At 46.0% G+C, this 22708-nt stretch overlaps 2 protein-coding genes across 2 annotated transcripts; one reads left to right on the forward strand and one right to left on the reverse strand.

Moving 5' to 3' along the window:
- Positions 1-99: 99 nt before the first annotated feature.
- LOC124469891 (phosphatidate phosphatase LPIN2-like) lies at positions 100-13726 on the forward strand. Its single transcript, XM_047023392.1, has 20 exons — positions 100-182; positions 4013-4213; positions 5195-5290; positions 5451-5752; positions 6051-6152; positions 6511-6634; positions 6802-7384; positions 7859-7958; positions 8154-8341; positions 8786-8879; positions 9009-9078; positions 9192-9275; positions 9736-9809; positions 10334-10481; positions 10648-10796; positions 11011-11097; positions 11248-11400; positions 11511-11625; positions 11722-11825; positions 11940-13726. Exons 2-20 carry the CDS (start codon positions 4022-4024, stop codon positions 12079-12081), a joined length of 2907 nt encoding a protein of 968 aa, XP_046879348.1. The 5' UTR covers positions 100-182; positions 4013-4021; the 3' UTR covers positions 12082-13726.
- A 16-nt stretch (positions 13727-13742) lies between these two features.
- emilin2b (elastin microfibril interfacer 2b) lies at positions 13743-21121 on the reverse strand. Its single transcript, XM_047024184.1, has 7 exons — positions 21022-21121; positions 19893-20807; positions 18918-19700; positions 14886-15119; positions 14696-14749; positions 14351-14467; positions 13743-14080 (listed from the first exon to the last, which is right to left on the reverse strand). The coding sequence occupies exons 1-7, from the start codon at positions 21119-21121 to the stop codon at positions 13743-13745; spliced, it is 2541 nt and encodes an 846-aa protein (XP_046880140.1).
- Positions 21122-22708: the final 1587 nt, after the last annotated feature.

Below are 22708 nucleotides of genomic sequence, written 5' to 3' on the forward strand. Positions count from 1 at the left end.
AGAGAGAATGTGGCTGGAGAGTGCGCTCACATTGTAGCGAACCACAGTGTTATAAAGTAATGACGTAAACGCTCCCGGAGGTCACATGATTTCAGATTATAACGCTGCAACTGAGTCTCCTATTGAAGAGAAGTGAAGTGAGAGCTCATACTTTCCCGCACCGGCGAATGTGTCTTTGAAAGGTATGTTGGCTGCATTCACCTTCGGTGCTGGAGACATTATGAACAGTAAACTTGTAACATATAAGGGGGCAATTGAGATTGAAACTGAATACATGTTTGAAAATGCGAATCCCGATCAAACCCATACCAATGAAACGTTATTGAGGAAAGGGGTTTGGTTTCGTTGTGAACGCGTACACGTACGTAGCCTATGTGGATGTATTTGTTTTCCTATTAAGTGTCACCAAGTATAAAAATATAATGTAGTTCCTGAACGGTCAACTGCCTATTTTTACATTAAAGTTAACAGAACATTCTACCAGAGGCTATTTAATTCACTTGAATTATAGCCTACCTACAAATGACCGGCAAGTGGATGAGAACGCTCTATAGATTAATGTAACCCACAACCATTTTATATAATGTTACTATCATTTTGTGTAAACATGTTGTAGCCTACATAAAACCATTTTTGTAGCCTAATATTACACAAGCGTTCGTCTCTATGGGTAACTTTCAAAGTGACCGATGAACGAGTGACATGATGGAGATTTTGTTCCTTGAGTTGACCAGAGCCTGCCAGTGGCTGTCCTGTGAGTAGACGCGTGACTATTCTTCACGTTGGCTAACTGCATTTGGAGACCCGGAGAAACGTGACGAGACAGAGAAAGCTAGATTTACTCTAAGCTTGAAAAAGAGATTAACGCCTCTCAAGGTGCACCTAACCTTCTCAGAGGGAGGATGATAGAGTTCTGTTTTTGTTGTCAGTCGTTTCACTTTACAATAAACAACGCATGTTTAATAAGCTTATTTTGAAATCAAATCGAATGGTAGGCCGACAGATAATACAGTTATGTTCGAGTCGTAGGGCCACTGTAGTTTATTAACGGTGCAAATAGCTCACTGTTATTAAAGTTGCCGTTGCATGTTTTGGTCTTAATCAGTACTTCGAATGAAATGTTTACCAGATAGTATGTAATTATTGTCCAACCAATAAAAAGGGTGACATTGTTATATCTCTCTATATTGAGATATTGTGCAGTGCAGGTCTGGATCAGGATTTTTCCTGCCTAAATTAGGTTCTGCATGTGTTTAGATAAGTCTCTGACCCAGCACAGATAGACATACAGTCAGCTGAATCTTAACTCTGGTAGCCACTGAGCTTTCCATGGGTGATGGTCATCTCACATGACTTAACAACCTTTTGCTTTCTTCTTTAAAAGACTGCAGTTACTGTTAAGCATCAGAAACACTTTGTAGTTACAGAAGCATGTACAGTACATTTCGTTTGTAGTGAGCACTAATCCACTTGGACAATGCTCTTTTGTTACCAAATAATGTCTTAACACAAGGGAAACAATGTTGTAAGTATCATTCAAATCTCTCTTTATCTGGAAATTGTTTTCTGAAAAATAATCTTAATGGAGAAATGCCAGAGGAGATAGGTCTGTCTCAAGGTGATTCTTCATCAGGCTAATGCATAACTCCTCAGACTCACACAGAATGTTTCCATGCCAAAACAGGAGGTTGATGGCAGAGGCGTTAGGGTGCAGGTCCTGTTGGTGGTTATGTAAAAGTTGTTAAGGATCAGGGGTGATTTGACCTCACAGTGTTTGTGTTCAGTTGGGTGGACGGGGGTTAGGGGTTCTGGGATCAGAATCAGCGGTGCATGGCACCTATTTGTTGAAGGGGTGGCAGATGAGGAGAGTGTGAGAGACACGGAGTGTGAGGGAGGGACAGAGGGGAGGGAAGGAGAGGGAGGGTGAGAGGAGGAAGAGAGCTGAGAGAGACCCAGAGGACAGTCCTAGCCCCTCTGGTGAGCAGGTCAGGGCCAGAGGAGACATGGAGCTCTCAGGGGAGCCTCGTGGCCTCCACAGCTCTATGGATGAACAGCGGGAGGACCTCAAGTCCTCCTGGACTCTGGTGAGTGGACCTTTCTGACACCCTTCATTGGGATGAGTCTGCTTTGAGTCTTTCTTCTGATATTCACATTTTGGAATTTAGTTACAGTATTATGGTTATGACCTGCCTTATTTATGCGGTTGTTGTTATTTACTTGTGGTCTTTGCAGTAGGACGTAATGTGTACTGGTAATGTCATATAAATGACTGCTTTCTCCTAATTATTATTTGGCAGAAATTGTCAACACTAGCTTTTGAGATTAAGATTTAAAGCTCGCTGGTATGCAGCACAAACAGAACAATTGTCTAAGGTTCTCAAGCATTCTTGATCTTGTTGTGGAGTTACGCTTCTTGTACTTCTTGTCCTAGTTTTACTGTAATATAGGCCTATTGTATTATACAGGATAGGACAGCTCCAATGGTAGAAATGAATGGTATTTGTGTGCATCTATGTGTACTTGGGGTGTTTGTGAGCGTTTGTGTGCGATTGGATGTTTGTGAGTGTGTGTGAAAACATGCACGTGTGTGTATATGGGAGTCATACCAGGCCCTGCATTAGACCTGACACGGTCCCACATTATTGTGCTCCTCGTCTATTGGCTTAGCAGGTCACCCAGCTACAGTGTGATACGGTGAATAGCCCCAAAAGCATCAGCAACAGCAAAACCCTGGTAAACAATAGATCTTTTTAAGTGGCCCTGTTACCTTTAGCCTTTTTAATAAGTGAACCCAGTGGACCTGTGTCTCTGTTTAGAAGCAGGCCTCCCAGCTGGAGCAGAGCTGTAATCTGTGGCCCTGGCCCATGACCACTGGTCTGCTGTTAAGTCCTTTGTCTCTGCACTGTGCAGGACAGCTGATACAGTACAACTACATATTTGCTGAAGGTGTTGTTATCAACTGTACACAGTGGCATCAGGTTATTACAGTGTGCAGGCTATAACAGTTATCACATATAGGTTGTTAATAGGCAAGTACTATGACAATGGTAAGGGGCCTACTAAATATCATATAAACGTTTTATTACGTACAAAATATCTTAATTGAGCTCTGTCCCTTCAGGACAACCCAGTCCTCAGTCAAATTAGTCACTTGCAAAAACTTTCAACAATACGTTTGTTTCGTGGAAGCCCTTCATGGACTATTCACTAACTTTCTTAGAGTGACATAAATCAGAACACACAGACCTGGAGAAAGAGACCGTTTCACTTCCCTCTAAAACCCACATTCACAGCCCGCTTTGTTTAGGTTACGAGTTGATGAAGCTGTTTCTGCGGTCTGTAATAAACAGAAGAATCTAGGTCATAATATCACACTGTATGTCTGATCCCTGTACAGTAGTACCACAGAGTACCCCATCCTATGGGTGTCCTCTACCTCCCCCATGATTCCCATGTATGTGACAGCATACCGTGGATGAACCAGGCCACCAGACAAAGCCCCAGTGGGGCCCTGTGGGAAGTCAGCAAGTTCCAGGAGGCCCAGGGCTCGTGGTCTCCAGCCCACCCGCAGGACAGTCTGCTGGGGTCTTCAGAGCTGAGAGGCCGGGCCTGATTAGCCTGATGCTGGTTCCAGACCCTGTAGAGGAAAATATAGGACAGAACCACTGGGTTTAGGGAGCTGTGCAGCTCTGCACTAGTACCGCATTCCTCCAGGAACAGGGTCGCTCCGTGTTCCTGTAATTTCAACGCTATACCTGCTTTCTATTCTAACCTCAGACTTCACATCAGATTCCACTAGCTTTGATCCCCCCACCCCCACCTTTACGCTGTTGTCCTGATGATTTATGTTTGCCTGCGCAAAGATCTTAAAGGCATGGTGAAGATAGCTGTGTTGTGTACAAACAAGTGTTTACAGGAGGGATTCAACATATGTTTAAACTTTTTGATTCTCAAACTAGACTCTAAACTAGACGCTTAATTGCACTGTGTTTGCTTTGGGTGTGGTCGGCAGGTAGACACCATGAACTACATGGGCCAGCTGGCTGGCCAGGTGCTGGTGACAGTGAAGGAGCTGTACAAGGGGATCAACCAGGCCACGCTCTCCGGCTGCATCGACGTGGTGGTGGTCCGGCAGCAGGATGGAAGCTTCCAGTGCTCCCCCTTCCACGTGCGCTTCGGGAAACTGGGCGTGCTCCGCTCCAAGGAGAAAGTGGTGAGTGGGGCAGGTGGAGAGGGAGGAGAGGGAGGAAGGAGAGGCAGGAGATGGAGTAAGAGTGGGAAAGGGGGGGAGGGGGAGAGGGGGAGAGGGGGAGAGGGGGAGAGGGGAATGGAACTGGTCACCATGGCAACACATTTACCCTACCCCGGCAAAAAACGATTGTGACCTTGAGATAATGAAGGGTGCAACACTGGAAGTATGACATCTGTCAGATGGGTTTGGTTCTGGACACCATTAGATTCTTCTAAATCTGATCCAGAGTTTACAATCAAGGACACAATGCATTCTCCACTCATCCCTGTCCTCATGCCAGTCCTGCTCTACTCCATATATTCCATGCTGGATGACAGGACAGCAACTTCCCTGTTGTCTCCCTGCTTGTTTTCCAGGCTTACAGTGCTCTCTCTATTTATAGCTGGGTAGACTAACTCTGACACAGCCTCTGTTTAGATGACCTCAACTCACATCAAAAACACACACGTTCTATACTGCCAGTATAAACCCAGATACATTCTGAACTCTAAATAAAGAGTTTCACATGACTGATGATGCTCTCTGCTCGTTTACTGTATATTAATCTACTGTACACGTGGCAGTGTTTTTGTTTATTGCTGTATGTGTTTTTTTGGGACTGGTAAACCAATTTTTTTTTTAGGCCAAATTTGAGACCTTACTAAGAGTCCCACACCGGTGTGTATCTCTCGGAGGTTAAAGGGATCCGTGACCTGTCCTGTATAGCAATCACAAAAGCAAAACAACACTTCACGGCGTATGCTGTCCTGTAAGGCTAACGCTAAAGCTCTAGCTAATCCTGTGTCTTGACCTACAGTTGGTGTCTGGCCCATCTCCTTTTACTACCTTCTTCACATGTGGTTAACTGTAGCTCACTTGTAATGAAGCATCATTGTGCCCTGTGATTGTGCAGACTGAGGTCAAAGTGAGGCCACATGAGCACTTGTTCTCTGGTACCTGCAGATTGACATTGAGATCAATGGGGAACCGGTGGAGTTACACATGAAGCTAGGAGACAATGGAGAGGCCTTCTTTGTCCAGGAAACAGAGCAGCACAACGTGAGTGTTTTGAACTTCATACAACAGTTTGATAAATGTATAAAAACAAAGACAAATAAAAGATAAATGTTTTGAGGGGGGAACTACACAAATCTGCCCACTATTTAGAGCTGTAGTTACTGTTTGTTGACAGTTATTCTGTTGTTGCTCCTTTACCCAGGAGATCGTCCCGGCCCACCTCGCCACCTCGCCTATCCCCACAGAAGAGGTTCTGTCCTGGAGCCGAGAGTCCAAAGCCGGGGGGTCGGGTCTGGAGAACGGGACGCCTCACGTTCCCGAGGACCCCGTCTCAGCCCTGACCCAGCCCAGCAACACCGCCGGTGCCGGGAAGAAGAAGAAGAGGCGCCGGAGGAAGCACAAAGCCGACGCCCGCAAGGAGGAGCACGCCCCCGGAGCTGCCGCCGCATGGGAGGAGGCCTGTGAGCTCAGCTCCGACGAGGAGCACGCCACACACAACGGCAGGTGTGTGTGGGCTTCACTCAGACACTCCATGGGACTTAAGTGGGACCTAAGTTCATCAACAAAATAAAAATAATGACATTTAGTCAACGCTCTTATCCAGAGCGACTTACAGTAAGTACAGGGACATTTTCCCTGAGGCAAGTAGGGTGAAGTGCCTTGCCCAAGGACACAACGTAATTTGGCACGGCCGGGAATCAAACTAACAACTTTCTGATTAATAGCCCAACTCCCTAACCACTCAGCCATCTGACCCCCTATCTAAACAACCTGTCTAATATATAAACCTGTCTGCCCTCAGGAGTTCCACAGTGAAGGACCCGGCAGAGCTCCGGCAGCAGACCTCCCTCCACCCCCTGGACAGCTACCCCTTCTCTGACGGAGACTGGGCTCACTCTGACAGGTAGCCATCGACTCAGTGTCAACGCAAGTTATGCAAACACAGTCAGTATAAGGGAGCAACAGTAAACTCACTAGCATTAACATTCACAAAACAGATTGGATCGTGAGATAACCGTCATGAAAAATGCAAATGTGTCCTTTACTAAACAAATGCAGTGATTATACCAAGTGAAGCGTAGGAAGAAAAGTGTTTTTTGAACATGCTCAGCTTGACCTCATGGTAGCTGTTCTTTCTCTCTGTTTTTCTTGTTTATTGGTTGTTTCGATTCCTGTTAGCTAGTCTTCTTGTGGTCTGCACTAAAAGGATGGTGGGAACTTGACTCTAGACTGACTGTGTTTGTGTGTTTTGACTGCTGCAGAGCCCTCTCAGAACTCCAGTCTCCTAAAAGTGACTCAGAGCTCATGGTGAAGTCGACAGAGAGCATGCTCAGATCTGAGTCCCACATGCAATGGTCCTGGGGAGAATTCCCAGAATCCACCAGGGTAAGGCCTAACCCCCCCCCCCCCCACTCCCGCCACCACAAACAGACCCCTTCAGACAGTCATTGTTTGCAGATAATCAAATTATTATTTAACTATGGAAATTCCAGAGTTGTAATTGAATAATTTCATTAGTCTAATGACATAATTCTTTTTACCCATGTTTCTAGGTCAGCAAGAAAGAGAGATCAGATCTTCCGAAGACAGTGACCATCACCCCATCCGAGAGCACCCACTTCCGTGTCATTCTTAGCTCGGAGGCCATGGAAGCTGGGTTGAAGGACATGCAGACCTCCGTGGATCCGGTCTGCACCATCGTCAAACCAGAACCCCGCACCCCTAAAGCGGACCGGCACAACCCCAACAACAGCTTTCCCAGCCCTGTATCTGAACCCAACCGGGCCCTCATCAACCCCTGTGAGCCGGACCTCACAAAACCTGAACCCAACACTACACCTCTCACGACGGAGCCATGCTCCTCCAAAACAGATCCCTATCCCCCCAAGCCGGACGTGTACCCCCCCAAAGCAGAGCCCTCTCCCCCCAAACCTGACCTCAGTGTCCCCAAGTCTGATGTCTGTCCCCCCAAACTGGAGCGCAGGACCCGTTGGACGTCCTCCCCACCCAGTGTGTCTGCGTCCAGCCGGAGAGACAGTGCCAGTGGGGCTGGGGCTGCTGCGGCCAGTCACAAGGGGACCAGACACCCAGACACCAGACCCTGCTCCAGGGCAGACTCACCCTCCAAGAGAAGAGGTACTAAAGTCTCCACACCAGCTCTCTGTCTAGCAATGATGGGAGGATCGTTTTTCATGTATTCATAATGTATGGTGTTTATGTAGCTTAGTGTCCATCTCACTTGTTGTGAGTATAAATTAGTTGAATAGTTTTGGGATGTGCTTTTCTCGAAGTAAAGTATAGCACTGAGTGATTTGGGATGGCTCCCTAAATAGCAAGGGTAGTATTTGTTTAGAGGAAGCATCTTTCTAATGAGTATGTACTTAGTAGCGCTGTGAAGCGCTACGCCCAGACAGGGTGGTTTTAGTGCTGTGCGTCTGGGAGAGCTGACAGGAAGGAAGTGGTTTTCTCAGTCAGCTCAGGGAAGTTCTCACCCGAACCAGTGAACGTTGAAGGTTCTCATGAAGAGGAGGAAGTGAAAAAAGCTTTGTGTGATAGTGCTGACCTGGTTGTGGTCAGGGCAGGTGTGATCACTTTCTCTGTGTGACCAAGGAGTGAGGAAGAGGAGCCAGCACCAGGGACCTGAGGACATCTACCTGGACGACCTGAGCGCACTTGAGCCTGATGTTGTGGCACGCTACTTCCCAAAGAGGTAATGACCCATGACTATACCTGAGCCCTGACCCTTCACTGGTAGAATGGAACCAAACCGTGAACCTTTTTATATTCATCATTCACACACTAACATAAACCTCACCATTGTGTTGTCTGGGAGAAGAGAGGACCAATTCTATTTCATTATCGTTAGTTGGATTTCATCAAATCCATGGTTGTGTTTGTGTTCCAGCGAGTCCGAGCAGGTTCCTCAGGACTGGGTGGAGGTGGAGAGGCGTTCGGGGTCCCAGTCACCTCATTCTGTGGGGAGCGCTGCGGCCGACAGTGGGACAGAGTGTCTGTCGGACTCCGCCGGTGACCTGCCCGACGTCACCGTATCTCTCTGCGGGGGTGTGGGAGAGAACTCTGAGATCTCCAAAGGTGACCAGGACACATCCATTCTAACATATATCAGGCTGCTGAACCAGTTAGAACTGGTTAAACTGCTCATCTGCTGAATATCAGCATGACAAATTGGGGAAATAGATGAAGAAAGGACTGCATGGTGACAAGTTGACCCTGATTGTCTACCAGTCAGTGAGCTTCCATAGACTTTATTTACATGTAGTCATTTAGCAGACGCTCTTATCCAGAGCGACTTACAGTAAGTACAGGGACATTCCCCCCGAGGCAAGTAGAGTGAAGTGCCTTGCCCAAGGACAACGTCATATTGGCACGGCCAAGAATCGAACTGTTACTAGCCCGATTTCCTAACCGCTCAGCCATCTGACTCCTTAATATGCATAGAATGTTTAATAATGCTGTATATCAAGTGAGGGTGTGGTGATACATACTGTTGGAGATAAAGATGCTTCTCTGTTGCAGAGAGATTCATGGAGCACATCATTACATATCAGGAATTTGCTGAAAATCCAGCGATTATCGACAATCCCAATTTAGTAGTTAGAATCGCCAACCGGTAAGTCAAATTGAATAACATATTGAATGATATTGACTCACATCACTACATCACACATGTATACACACAGTACAACTATTCATTCTGGTAAGCCTGCTTTGTATACTATAATTTTACACATTTGAACAGATATTACAACTGGACCTTGGCAGCTCCCTTGATACTAAGCATGCAGGCCTTCCAGAAGAACCTGCCCAAGGTACTGTAGACCTAGAACATGTCTCCCCTTCTGTGTGCTCTCCTGCTTATGTATTGTTAATGCCGTCTCTCTGTGTGTGAATACTCATCCATGGTGAATGTGTGGTTTCCCAGGCGACTGAGGAGGCGTGGGTGAAGGAGAAGATGCCAAAGAAGTCTGGTCGCTGGTGGTTCTGGAGAAAGAGCAGTGTGAAGCAGGTGACTACAGGGGAGGGTCAGGGCTACCTTACAGGGTTCTATCATGGGATGGGGAGTCACACATCGGACTTTTTGAAAACGACTTTTAAGCAATTTCACAAGCAGTTGGACTATTGTGCAAGTTACATGAAATAAACATTAGATTTTTCTGAAACTATATAATATAGTATATATTGTAGGTAATCTAGTGGTTTCTAGCATCTCGAGGTGTACATTGCAGTATACTAAACAGTACAGTATACTGTATATTTTTCATTTATGTTCCCATGGAACTACATTTGTTTACATTTCCATTTCCTTTACCATAGGGAAATCAGACTATCCTCGTTTGAATGGAAATTATTCCTATCTGCTACTATCTGTATTAGTTTAGTTCACAATATTCTTTCATATGTGGTCAATGTTGCGATGTATGGTGTTTTAAAATAATAGTTGATTTGTCTTTGGTTCCTCTCCTCAGTCAGAGACTAAGATGGAGAGACAGGAGTCCCTTAGCAGAGAGAGCCCTATTCCTCACCAGGCCCCTGCTACACAGTGAGTCAACAACCAATTCAACACAACCAGGGTTTACAAGAAGTCGTTTTTTTCACTACAAACAGCTGTGGCAGAGTGCTACCCTCAGAGCCCATTACCCACAGCCTCCCAGCTCTTTCAACCTCACTGCTTCATGATCAAGACATACTAATCTGTTTTTGTAGACTTTAAACTATAGTTTATAGTCTTTTTTTCCCCTCAAGAACAAACTGGCTCCAATCCTGGCTAACCAATTCATCTAAATCACAGTGTTTTGGAGAAGTGTTTTTTAATTTATTTTTTACCACAAGTCTGCATTCAGTTTCCCTTTCTCACACGCACTAGAGAAGAAAGTAGGCGTATTGGGACAATGCCCTCTAGTGGTCATACATCCACATGCAGGTCTATAGCTGTTATTCAAGCACCATTTGTGTCATAAATGTAGCTTTTCAGCACAATGTCTAGTGGGAAACAGTACAGTTCCATGACTTGACATCTCTGAGAGAGGTTAATGTTCGTACTGGTGTGGCGTCTGTGTGATGTAGGCAGAAAGCAGCCGACTCTTCCAGCGATGACGAGTCCAAAGAGCTCAGCGCTGTGGCTCCTGTTCCTGCTCCGCCCTCGACCGAGCCTCCAGCTGCAGCCGCTACACACTCCTACAGGAAGTCCCTCCGCCTCTCCTCCAACCAGATAGTAAGTCACACGCTCACACGTCTAACAAGTCACAGTGCAGTCAGTCAGTTCCATTCCATTGAGCTCTACAAGACCAGATCTTCAGAATGTATTACTGCTTGATAGACATACATCTCTCTTTCTCTCCCTTTCCATCTCTGTCTCTCCCTCTCTCTCTCTCTGATAGACCAGTCTGAAGCTGAGGGAGGGTCCGAATGACGTGACCTTCAGCATCACCACCCAGTACCAGGGCACCTGCCGCTGTGAGGGCACCATCTACCTGTGGAGCTGGGACGACAAGGTCATCATCTCCGACATCGACGGGACCATCACCAAGTAATGAGCACTCTCATCCTGTCTCTCCTTTTAAACACCTGCTGGCAAAGCGTTTAGATTTGAACCCTTTGTTTAAAACTATAAATTTTTTTATAGAGGATTTGTTAGGAATTAATGCATTTGTGCTATATAAAAACCCTTAATAACATTGCATGCATGTCAGTCAAATCTTATTTAATTGAAAACTCATTAAATGAATCCCGTTTCTCTCCAGGTCTGATGTTTTTGGTCAGATTCTCCCTCAGCTGGGTAAAGACTGGACCCACCCTGGCATTGCCAGACTCTACCACCTAGTGCACGAGTATGTCTCTATACTCTATAGTCAGTGGTCACACAACATCAGTCATCTCAGTAGAGATTCAGTCCAACTCATGTCTATTTATCTCTATCTCATTCACTCTGCCTGTGTCTCTCTTTTCCTCTCTCTGTCTCTCTCTTCTCTCCTTCTCAGGAATGGCTATAAGTTCCTATACTGTTCGGCCCGGGCCATTGGCATGGCAGACATGACCAGAGGGTACCTGCACTGGGTGAATGACAGGGGCACCATCCTCCCCAGGGGCCCTCTCATGCTGTGTCCCAGCAGCCTCTTCTCAGCCTTCCACAGGTCCCTCCAACACGCACACCCAGACTCCAGACACACTTGATTTAATGAGCACCCAGCTAATCGCTCAGCGGACATTTCTAATCCTCCATCTCTGCTTCTGTCTCTCTCAGAGAGGTTATAGAGAAGAAGCCGGAGAAATTTAAGATTGAGTGCCTCACGGATATTAAGAACCTCTTCCAACCCAACACACATCCCTTCTACGCTGCTTTTGGGAACAGAACCAATGTAAGTTCGATTCCAAACTCTTATGGTAACCTAAAACATATGAATTTGATTTTGAAAAAAAATAACCCAATGATAATTCTTTGCTGGTTGTCTCAGGACGTGTTTGCTTACAAGCAAGTGGGGGTCCCTGTATGTAGGATCTTCACCGTCAACCCTAAAGGAGAGCTCATCTTGGAGCAAACCAAGGGCAACAAAACCTCGTAAGACAACCACACCCATCACTACTTTTCTATCTTGGTACTCTATATGCAGTCAATGGGCTGCCATTCCATGGCTACCACAACCACTGACCTACCCCCTTATTGTGTCTCCAGGTACAGCCGACTGAGTGAGCTTGTGGAGCATGTTTTCCCTCTTCGAAGCAAGGAACAGAACGCCAACTTCCTCTTCCCAGAATTCAGTTCCTTCTGCTTCTGGAGACAGCCAATCGCAGAGGTCGGTCTTGAGGAGCTGTGATCCAGAATGGCACATTTATACCTCTAGTGTTATTTAAAATGAAGTGATAGCTAGCTATGCTGTGGGAAAGCCATTGTAGTGTATATTTTTGAAAACAGCACTTGAAATCAACATTGATATGTACCAATATATTTTTGTGATGTTTTTTAATGGTGTTTTCCATCATTGATTGTACTGCCTTACTACCTGTATGAACAGTATATGTAATGACAAAATGTTGCATATGCTTTGTGCAATGCATAGCATTCCAAAGGCCCAATAGGTTTGAGAATATTTACTGATTAGACACCAGTAGAAGCTGTTTAACAGTACCTCTATTTACAGTAGGTTTACATCCCCAGGACAGCCTAAATGACTTGATGCACTTGATTGATGATGTGCTGCTTACAGTATGTAGAAAGTCTGCTTTTAAAGGCCTTGCTGTATAAGTAAATTATAGCTTTAACTACAGTAAGATTTAGCACTGAGATGCCAGTAGAACTGCCACATGTTTTAAATACAGACACTGTAGATAATATGCATGGATAAATAACATGTGGGCTGACTCAGTATCATACAATATGGCACTTTGAAGTTGTGTCTCGGAGGCACTTTCTGATGTAAACTGTAGATGTTGCTGTTGTTACACACACGAGCAGGCACACAGACAGAACTGACCTTTCTGATAGAGATGTGTTCATATGCACTTAAAGCACAATTGTTGGTTTTGACAATTTCAGGTTTGATTTTGAAGTTCTTGGTCTGATTTTCTTTTGTTGTAGGTTCACAATAACTGAAGTTGTAAAGATAATATGAAGGAATATTTTTTGACCCCTGATTGAGCATCCTTTTGCTTTTGTATTTGATGGTGTTCAATGTTGTTGCCTCTGTACTGTAAAATATTTTGCCGTTCTTTCTATGAAAGTGACATTTCGTGTGTTGAGAAGACATCAGATCTGTGCTTTAGGTAAAGAAGCAACTGCTTAAGGAGTGATGTATTTTCGTCTGATCACACAGAATTAATCAATTGTTGTCTTCTATCTGAAATGCCTTTACTGCTGCTTCAAGTATTAAAGTTGGATAATTCTGGTTGCAATGTTTTAGATAAACATGTACGTTTGGTTTGTCAATAATTAATGAAGTGTATGTTTGGGATGAACGTTTGTATAAAATAAATACAATGAAACAAATTATTCCTAAAACATTATTCTAAGATCATTCATGGTTATTGCAACAAAAATGTTTTTAACTCTGCTGAGTTTTCACATCCTTTATCAAATGTTGCATATGGATATCTTTAGCAAAGGTATTCAAAGAACAACTTATTTTCAACACAGCAGATCTTATAAGATAATTAAGGAATCAAGTTACGTAAAAACACAAAGGTAAAACAATGACAAAACTACACACAATAAGTACAGTACATTTCAAAAACATTTTTCAAAGTTACTGAATATATTAATACTTCAATATAAAGGCTGGATGTGTTGGTCTTTTCCTTCTATAAAAGATATTATAAAAGATAACACAACTTTTAACAGGTAGCTTTAAGCACAACATACAAAACAATATGTAAATTTATGATTCACTACTGTATATATATTCCCAGAACTCAAAAGGATAATGCCAATCTGAACAACAGTTAGTCTTGTCATCATGGCAGGGAGGTCCTGTGGCTCCTGTTATCTGTGGGAGGGAGGAGGGTAGAGGAAGACGCCACTGAAAGTGGACAGAACCTCTGTGGACTCAGTGATGGCTAGTTTCCCAGCGGTCATGACAAGCCCCAGCTTGTCCCCTCTCTTCAGGGTGAGCACGAGGCTCAAAGAGGCAGAGCCTCCACAGTCACATCTCCCCTCTTTGATTGGTCTAGGTCTGGCCAAATCTGCCCGGTAACCTGCCGTGTCCAGCCTCTGGATGCTGCGATTGGACACCGAGAGGACGGCATCCACGTGTTCTCCTCTTTGGGCTGTCAGCACGGCACTGATCAGGTAGCAGCCCTCCACAGGAGCAGTGAAGATCCCTGAAAAGAAGACGGTAAGATGGGGTGGGTGGGGAGGGTTAGATATTTTCAAGCTGACCAATGTATGCCAGAGGGGGGCAGTAAAAGATACATTAGTCTTGCAAATAGTCAAACCAGAACATGACACCTCAGTACTATTATCGTTCTACCACTATCAGGCTCTGATAGTAGCTGAATTCGATGAGAAAGAAGAGTGTGAATTGTTTGTGGTTCACCCATGTGTGTCTACCTGTGTGGGTTAGAGAGCGATCCCAGTGCAGTACCAGTTACCTGTCTGAGGGTCGTAGTGTCTCCCATCATTGACAAGCACCTTGTTGAAGCGTATGATTCCAACCTCGCCAGGGAAAGACTGGATGTTCAGACCAGCGGAGAACGATACCCCCTCACCTGGCACATACACACACAGGGTTACAATAATTGACCCATGCTGTGGATGACCCTGTCCTACAGATAGCATCGGCTTCACTTACCTGAGGCCATGAATGGTTTATGGGTTTGTGGTCTCAGTGGAATGTGAGCTGTTGAGAGAAAGAGGCAGAGTTATTTTGCCGTGTCAGCATGAGGAGATGGACTGGTGTGTGATGGCACAGTACCAGACTGATGAGAGGAACACACCTGACAGCATAGGCAAACTGGGCTTTACAGACACCGTTGAGATGGGTGGAGGAGCTGCAGAAAGGGGGAATCTCATGAGGCTTTGCCGACATGCAAACAGAAACACTGAACACAATTACATAAATGAATATGCATAGTGCTGCTAAGAGCTCTATATCCCACTCATCCTCTCCCGGATCGGAGCTCCTACCCGGGGCTCCTGCGAAGCCCTTGAGGGGGGTCATGCTACCATCAGTCCCCTTGGGCAGCCTGGAGGAGGCCTTGGTTCCAGGGGGGCCTGCCTGCCCAGTCTCCATTACATGTGGCCCAGGGAGGGGGGAATCTAAGGGGCCCACAGGGCCCAGTTCTAGGCGGGGCTCCTTGGGTGGTACCCGGGGCTTGGACGATGTGAAGGGGCCAGAGTTTTTCACACCTACCCGAACACCTTTAAAAAGAGGAAGAATGAGAGATTAAAGGGTCGAGTCGGGTAAAGACAAGAAAGAGGTCATGAGAAAGAGTGAAGGTAAAAATGAAAAAGCAGGTGTCTGGAAGTCAGAAGTGTTAACAAACCAGCTGGTTCTTGGACAGTTTTTGACTTTCACGTGACTGAATGTGCACAAATGACTAAATAACTCCCAAGTCAAAGGGGGAATTCCCTTTTGACACGAAGGTGGGGTTAACTTTCAGTGCTGTAGGAACTCTCCCCATTTTAATTACTTTTTGGTTTTCAGTCCATGTGTCTTTCTCGTCGTTGAAGTTTGTTGCCAATTTTGTACTCACAAACACGTTACTGCTGCACTAAAGCCTATCAGCTACTATGTTATGCTAGTGCTAACTATAACCTGGTCTTTCACAGAGGTCTGATGTCAGAGCTACATGAAAGACATACCAGCATAACGAGGCCTAGCCACATGTCCAGCTACCAGGCGGCCTCACCCCCACCCCAGGCACCGGAGGTCAGGCTCTATAAAAGCCAGAAATCTCTGGGTAGTGTTATAGAGCTGAGTAGGCAGGCCGGTGGGGCACCGTTAAACCTCCAGGGGGGGGGGGGGGGGGGGGGGGGGGGGAGTCTGTGTCTGCCCACGTGTGCTGGCTCATTTAGAAAAGTGATGCCTACCTTAATACCAGGGAAAATGATCTGCACATGTGTGTGTGTACAGCCCATGACTAAATACGTCAATAGTAAACAATTGCAGCTGGGGGCCTCTGTGTCTAGAAGCATTTTATAGAAAATGTAGCAATCCCAGGAAAGCCTCAAGTCTACATACACACACCCCTATAACCCCCCCCCATTCAGACGACATGCGAGTCCCAGTGGGTCAGAAAAAAACACCTAGCTCTTCTCCCAGTTACATACCATATTATAGGCGCAGTGCAGTCAGTCATGTAGTACCACATACAGAATTTATAAATCACTCCCAGCCAAAAAGGACACTCTTCTGAGTCTGTGTCTTGAGAATGAATGCATTTACTACCAAACTTTAGAACCAAAGTTGAATTCGGAGAGAGCCAAACCACTCGTCTTAAATACCTTAAATCTTTTGAGGGACCATACTGCCTTGCTCAGCAGGACAGGATGGAATAACAGTGAGCAGGCACATGGAGGTTCCAACATAAAAAGAGGGAGACATATTTTAAAGCAATTGGAAGTTAAAGTACGTCTGGTCCTAGCTGTGGGCCAGGCCCTGTGATGCCATGACCTGCAGAATTGATCCTGGATCACATCCAATCTGTCCATTCAACGACCTAGTTCATTAGGACCTTCAGGACTAAACTAACTTAAAAGTCTGCTTTCCTACTCTGAGACTTTCTCTGAATAGCAGCGTTGTTCTGTTGTGGTTATGATGCTTGTCCAGTAGGTCTGCCTTGCCACCCTCCAGCCAACCTTATCTCTCCCACGTCACTGACCTAAGCAGACAAGGAGCCAGGAAAGCATGCTGACTTATCTCGCTGGTCCCTATAATGGGGTTCTGAAGTGCTGTCTAAAATAGGCTTTTAGTGACCCGAGACCACCTTGTCAAACACAATGAAGAGGATGGGCTGTGACCAAGCGGAGGCCCCTAGACACACACATGGACATGTCTCTCTCACAAACAGAGGAAGTGCCTCTTAAAGCTGCAGATCTCTGCTTTGGTACAGATAGCATCTACAGGAAACGTGTCAGCTGGAGGAGGGTAGTTTTGAAGACGTACACACACACACACAGTACAGACAGTGTACAAACACACACACAACTAAGTAGAAGATTCTTACAACTATAGTGCTGTTTACACACAAACATTTAAAACACACACACAGGGAGCTGTCCTCCAGAGGGATTCTCGGACACAGTGTGAGCTCATTGGATGCTTAATAATGACTAATGGTTTGGGAAATTGCCCTACTTAAACCACACATTTGATAACCGAACAAAGGGCCTTTCTTTTAAGTAGGGTGAATAGGATGGAATTGTTGAATGTGCATTTCCTTTGGAATTCACACGGTCACAAACTCTTGTGTTTGTGTTCACACTACATATTCTAGATGTTTTACACTGAAGACCGACACCCGTTTAGCCAAGCTAAAACTGCACCTATTTGACAATAGTTCTGTATTACGCCAGATAGGATAATATTAACGTTGTCTATTGGAAGCCGAAACATCTATGAACAACCCACAGACCAAACAAAACAAACTTTTGGTGGTAAATCTGAGCCTCAGTGAATGTTCCAGTTTGGCTTCATCGATCAGAGGGTATGTGCCGTGACGACGCGCTGAGCATCTGGACATGTCTGACTGCTGTCTGTTTATTTAGAGAGAGAAGACTGAGCTGGGCTGTGTTGGACTGAGTCTACATAGCAGTAACAGAGGTGGGGAGGGATTTGAGGAGCTAACGAGAGTACAAGGAAGTGGTGAGGAGATTAAGTCTCTCACTAGCTCCTAATCTGAACCCACTGAAACAGCCCAATTGATTCTGGTAAGTGGCTCATTGATAAGCCGATGACACATCGGCCAGTAATGGACTCTCAACATGCAACACTTCCCAGACAAGGCAGATGTGGAGATAGAGAAGTGTGGCAGGCAGACATCAGGGCAGGAGAGGAGCAGGGAGCCAAAGTGATCTCACAACACGCAGCCACGGTGACGTAGCATCCTATTCTGGAACATATGAATAACGCCCCTCCCTCCAAGCCTGCTACCCAAACATTTAAATTGACAGTAATGATTTAGACTCAGATTATTACTCTACTAGCTAAGTGAAGGGTGGGGTGGTGACATGTGTCAGTTTCTCCATAGGCGTGCTCTGGGCTGTGACATCTGTCTTCAAAGCCAGATGTGGAGCCTGATCACATGTTGTTTTTGACACACATTCAGAACAGATCTGGGCACTAAGCCCAGAAGTGAGCAGTTTAGCCACCTGAATCTGAGGTTTACTTCTCTGCTGGAACCAGAACACATCGACCAAACCATGCAGATTTTTTATTTGACTCATAACAAGCCAGTCCTACAAGATGAAGACAGGCCCTGTAAACCTTCCTTCTATCCTCTGTTGTGGAACTCTTACTGAGTCAGATTGGGTTGCCTGGGCACCAGAACTGAGCTGTCCACAATTGTGATGTACCGTGAACAAGGATGTGTAGTTCTGCACTGACAGAAGTGCACAGACCAACAAGGCCCATTTTCACAGAGACCCAAATTAATTGCAGAGCGTGGAAATGCATATTACCCTTGTGCATACTCAAATAAATGTTATGTACACACACACACAAACATAGTAATCCCTGAAAGCAAAAGCATTGCTCAACACACGCCGGGCCCATTAAAACAGGCATGTGTGTTCAATCATCCCTGCCTCCTCTGAGTCAGAAAGTAGAGGGAGTTTAAATATCCCACCCCCTACAACCCTCTTTCTCTCTCCCCTCAATCTTACACAGCAACATATCCTCCATTTAACACATTCCAGTAAGGGCAATTTACACACAAAAGCAACCTGTAGCCACAAATGGTCTCCAGATGCTTCCAGGATGGTAATCTTATTAACACTATTTGATCACAAGACTCTGCTACTGGAGCTCCTGTGGATGATAAATCATGTTTATGTGTGATATGATGTGGCGGAGAGAGGGATGGTAGGGGACTCTTTAGGAACATATGGAGGATAGATTACAACTATTGGCTATGGAATAATCATTTACTTTGAAGGAAAGTTCAGGGAAGCTGGTCACCAGTTGTTTTACATTGAAGCTTCAAGTTTAACCCTTACCTGAGTTACCTGGAGGACTGCTGGTCAGGTCGTGAAGGTCCCTTGCCATGTCAGAGATGTGGTTCTGCAGGTGCTGGCAGGTTCCCTTCAGTCCTCCTACATCCAGGGCCTGAGCTCTCACAGTACGGTTCAGCTGGCCGATGCAGGTCCACAGTCCGGTCACGTGCTTGTTCAACCCCTCCTTGATCCTCTGCAGGCTTCCTGAGATGGGATCCAGCTTACTGCACATGTTCTCAACGTTGGCCACTCTGCTGTCCACACCAGCCACCTCTTTCTCTACTCCTTCAGCGCTCTGCCTGCAGCGGTCGGCCTCAGCCCTCATCTCCCTGGCCATCTCCTCCAGCCTACCCCTCAGCTCCTCACACCCCAGCAGGTCTCTTGAATCCTGGGGTGATCTTGTGCTGGCCTGGCTGCAGGTGGAGTTGATCCGATGGATCTCCCTGGCTTGCTGGCTGAGAGAGGATCCCAGGTCCAAAAGAGAGCCCTCCAGAGTCCCCACAAGTCCCCTCAGAACATGAAGCTCACCCTGTATGTCTGAGATGCCTGCACTGTGGTTCAGGAGACGGCCCTGCACAATCTCCTCCATGGCTCTGAAGCTATCTGATTGGCCATTCACACTGCTCTGCATGGCATCCAGGCTTGTCCTGCAGGTGTGGAGGTCCTCCTGAATGTTCAGCATGACAGCAGGATTTTCCTTAGAAAACAACTGGTCCAGGGCTTGGAGTCTGTCCTCCAGGCCCTGAACACTTGTCTTGTAAGAGCTGACCTCCAGTTCGAGATTCTCTAGCCCCCGGGCCCCATTTAAGGGGCTGTTATCTTGGTTCGTCAAGAGGTTGGTGACCCTGCCCTCCATGGAGCTTAGCCTGTCCTCCAGGCTCTTCCTCAGGCCGGCAGACCTCTCCTCCCCCTCTCTTTTCAACTTCTGCTGGAGGGAGAGACAGCACCCCCCCGGGCTCCTCTCAGACGTGTTCAGACGGTTCTCCAGGACCTCTACACGGGTCAACAGGGGGTGGGGTGTCCGGGGGGGAGAGCTGATCCCTTCCATTCTCTCTACACTGGCCCGGAGAGTCATCTGGTTCACAGAGAGCTTCTCCACCTCCCTTCTCAACTCCTCCATCCCAGGAGATCCGACTCCGACTCCCATTTCTGAGCTGGGCAACTGGAGCTTGAGGTCCTGGATCTCCTTGCGAAGGTCGCCCTCCTTGGAGTCTAGGAGCTCAGTCAGGCTGAGGTAGTTAGTCTCTTGGCCCTCACACTGCTCCTGCACAGACATGATCTTGTAGTCACACGAGCTCTTTAGGTCGGCCATCTTGATCTCCATGCCCTCCATCAACTCATCCCTCAAGACGCGAAACTTCTCGTCCACGTATGCCAGCAGGGACGCATCCTTGGCTTGTGGAGCAGGAGCGGGTGTGGCCTGATGACCCTGGGTGGCCTCCATAAGCAACTGGAGCTGTCCATCATGCTGATTGACTCTGCCCAAGAGGTCTTCCAGAGCGTTGCTCTTCACAGTGAGGGTGTCGGTGACCTGATTGATCTTGCTCATGACCTCGTCCATGCCCGTGTAGTCATGCTCCAGTGAGAGGCCCTGTAGGCTAATGCTCTGGGTCTCCCCGGCCCTCGCGCTGTCAGGCTGCCGCAGGTTGTTCAGCAGAGTGACCAGCATCTTACTGGTGTCCTCTTGGACGTCCACGCGCAGGTTGGAGGACATTGTTGTCATGGCAGCCTGCATATCCAGGACCGTCTGGGCAAGACGCTGGACCTCCTCTTCTAACTGCTGATTGGTCGGTCCCCTTGTCCACTGGCCCCCAACTCCCCCCTCAGTGGTCTGACCCCCGGGCTGCCCCACACCCACTTGGCCCGTCTGCCCCCCTGATGATTGCTCTTGACCTACATGGGGGGAATCAAATGGTATGGTTTGGTTGGCTGTATGGAATCTGTATGTCAATCACTTTGTTTGCATGATAACATTTCATTACACGATTAGCAGTGAAATGACTTGAAGTCAAAAACAAACAGCCAACCATGTCCATCCCACCATGTTTTGCTGGGATGCTCCCAGGAGAGGGAGGGGGGTGGGGCCATTGGCTCTGCTCTGTCTGACGGGATGGCACGCCCTTTAGGTCTCTGCAGTCGTGTCCTTGGAAACCCGGACAGCACCTCCACTCAAGCTCTGTCACCAGTTTATAGGCGATCTTGTACATGGGCCGGAAGAGGGTCCTATACCTAGAGTGAACAAGCAATATAATGTTCGACGAGAGGGCACTCTGTTTGTCCAGTCTCTTTTATATGTCCCTGTTCTCATAATTTTTTTTTATCATAGATGCAAAAGTCACTGGCATCAGAAAGACAGATTATTACTGTCATTGAATCACATGTCTATAAAGATTAGACAGTAGGCAACAACTAGACAATCAAGCCTTTATGCAAAAATGATCACAACACCACAATAAACAATATTATTGTCCAGCAAGCTTCTACTTTTAATGGTCGTTCTTGGCTCAATGTGATCATTGTTTTGCTGTGCCGCAACTATGCTTGGGCAGTGAGTTCTCTAAGCAGAGCTGTGTAAACATTGGTATCCCAACAATAAAGATATGTTTATGACAACAAAACCCTAGACGGGCAAGCTAGTCAAACTTTGATTCAAAGACAAGCAGTTTTAGATTTTCCACCATTCACAACCAGTTACACATTGTTTCTAAATAACTTCAAGACACATCTCACAGTTGCCTCCAAATGTGGGACCAAGAGGAACACTGGAAAATAGTGAGATGTCTGACACAGGGTATGGAGTAACGTTGTCATTACTAAATGACTCAGTCAAGTTTTGACTGATAATTGTGTATTTGTAGAATGAGCCTACTTTTCATGACTTCAACAGTCTTCATTCTGCTGAGAACATCAAAAAACCTCATAATCACATTCACTTGTTGTCCATCATAGACATCTAATCACCAAGAGATAACAGGTTGTAAATAGGCATACAAAATAATCAGATGATCAACAAATGTGAACGTAAATCAAAGGAGAGAGATAGTGGTGAGCCCTTGGCACCTATCAAAGCACTATTCCTGCTCACTTCCTCTCCCCGTCGATCTGTGTGGTTTACAGCTCATTTTCCTTTCAGTTTTGTCCCAGTGAATCATGATGGAAGAACAGCCAAATGTCGAAACGATATAGAGCTAAAACCCGACCACTGCTCTAAATACCTATTAAATTGTCACCCTCCACCCACAGCTGGTTCTTGGGAAACTTACATCACTTGTTGCGCACAGTTCTGCTGATGCATTGGGCACGGAGAGAACTCTGGTTGCACGTAACTTGCAGTGCCTCCGACTACTGAACAGCTCACGTTCTTATGCACAACATACGCACACCAATTTCTAGAGAAAGGGACATTTCATGATCATACAAAGGAAATAATATTGTATATTTAAACAGTTTTCATTGAAGAGGCATATTCTGGACTATTTGGGTTATAATTTATCATGCAATCCAAATGTTAGAACAAAACATATAGCCTACTTTACAGGATTACTTTGATTTAGCCAGAAAACAGATTAATTAACTTTTATTGATTAAAAGTGTACTTACTTATGTCTCTGCCTATGTTCGGAGCCAGAATGCACGCTGCCGTGAAACATGTATCTAGATGGTGTTCCGTTTATCAATGGCAAAGTGAGTGTGATATAAAATATCACTCTTTTCAGTGTCAAGGTTTTGCTCTCCATTGTGTATAAAATAAAAAACTTCAAAATTAAGAAACGGTCCCCAAATTGTGGAAATGA

Source organism: Hypomesus transpacificus, chromosome 8 (genome assembly GCF_021917145.1).
Source record: "Hypomesus transpacificus isolate Combined female chromosome 8, fHypTra1, whole genome shotgun sequence".
NCBI lineage: Eukaryota > Metazoa > Chordata > Actinopteri > Osmeriformes > Osmeridae > Hypomesus > Hypomesus transpacificus.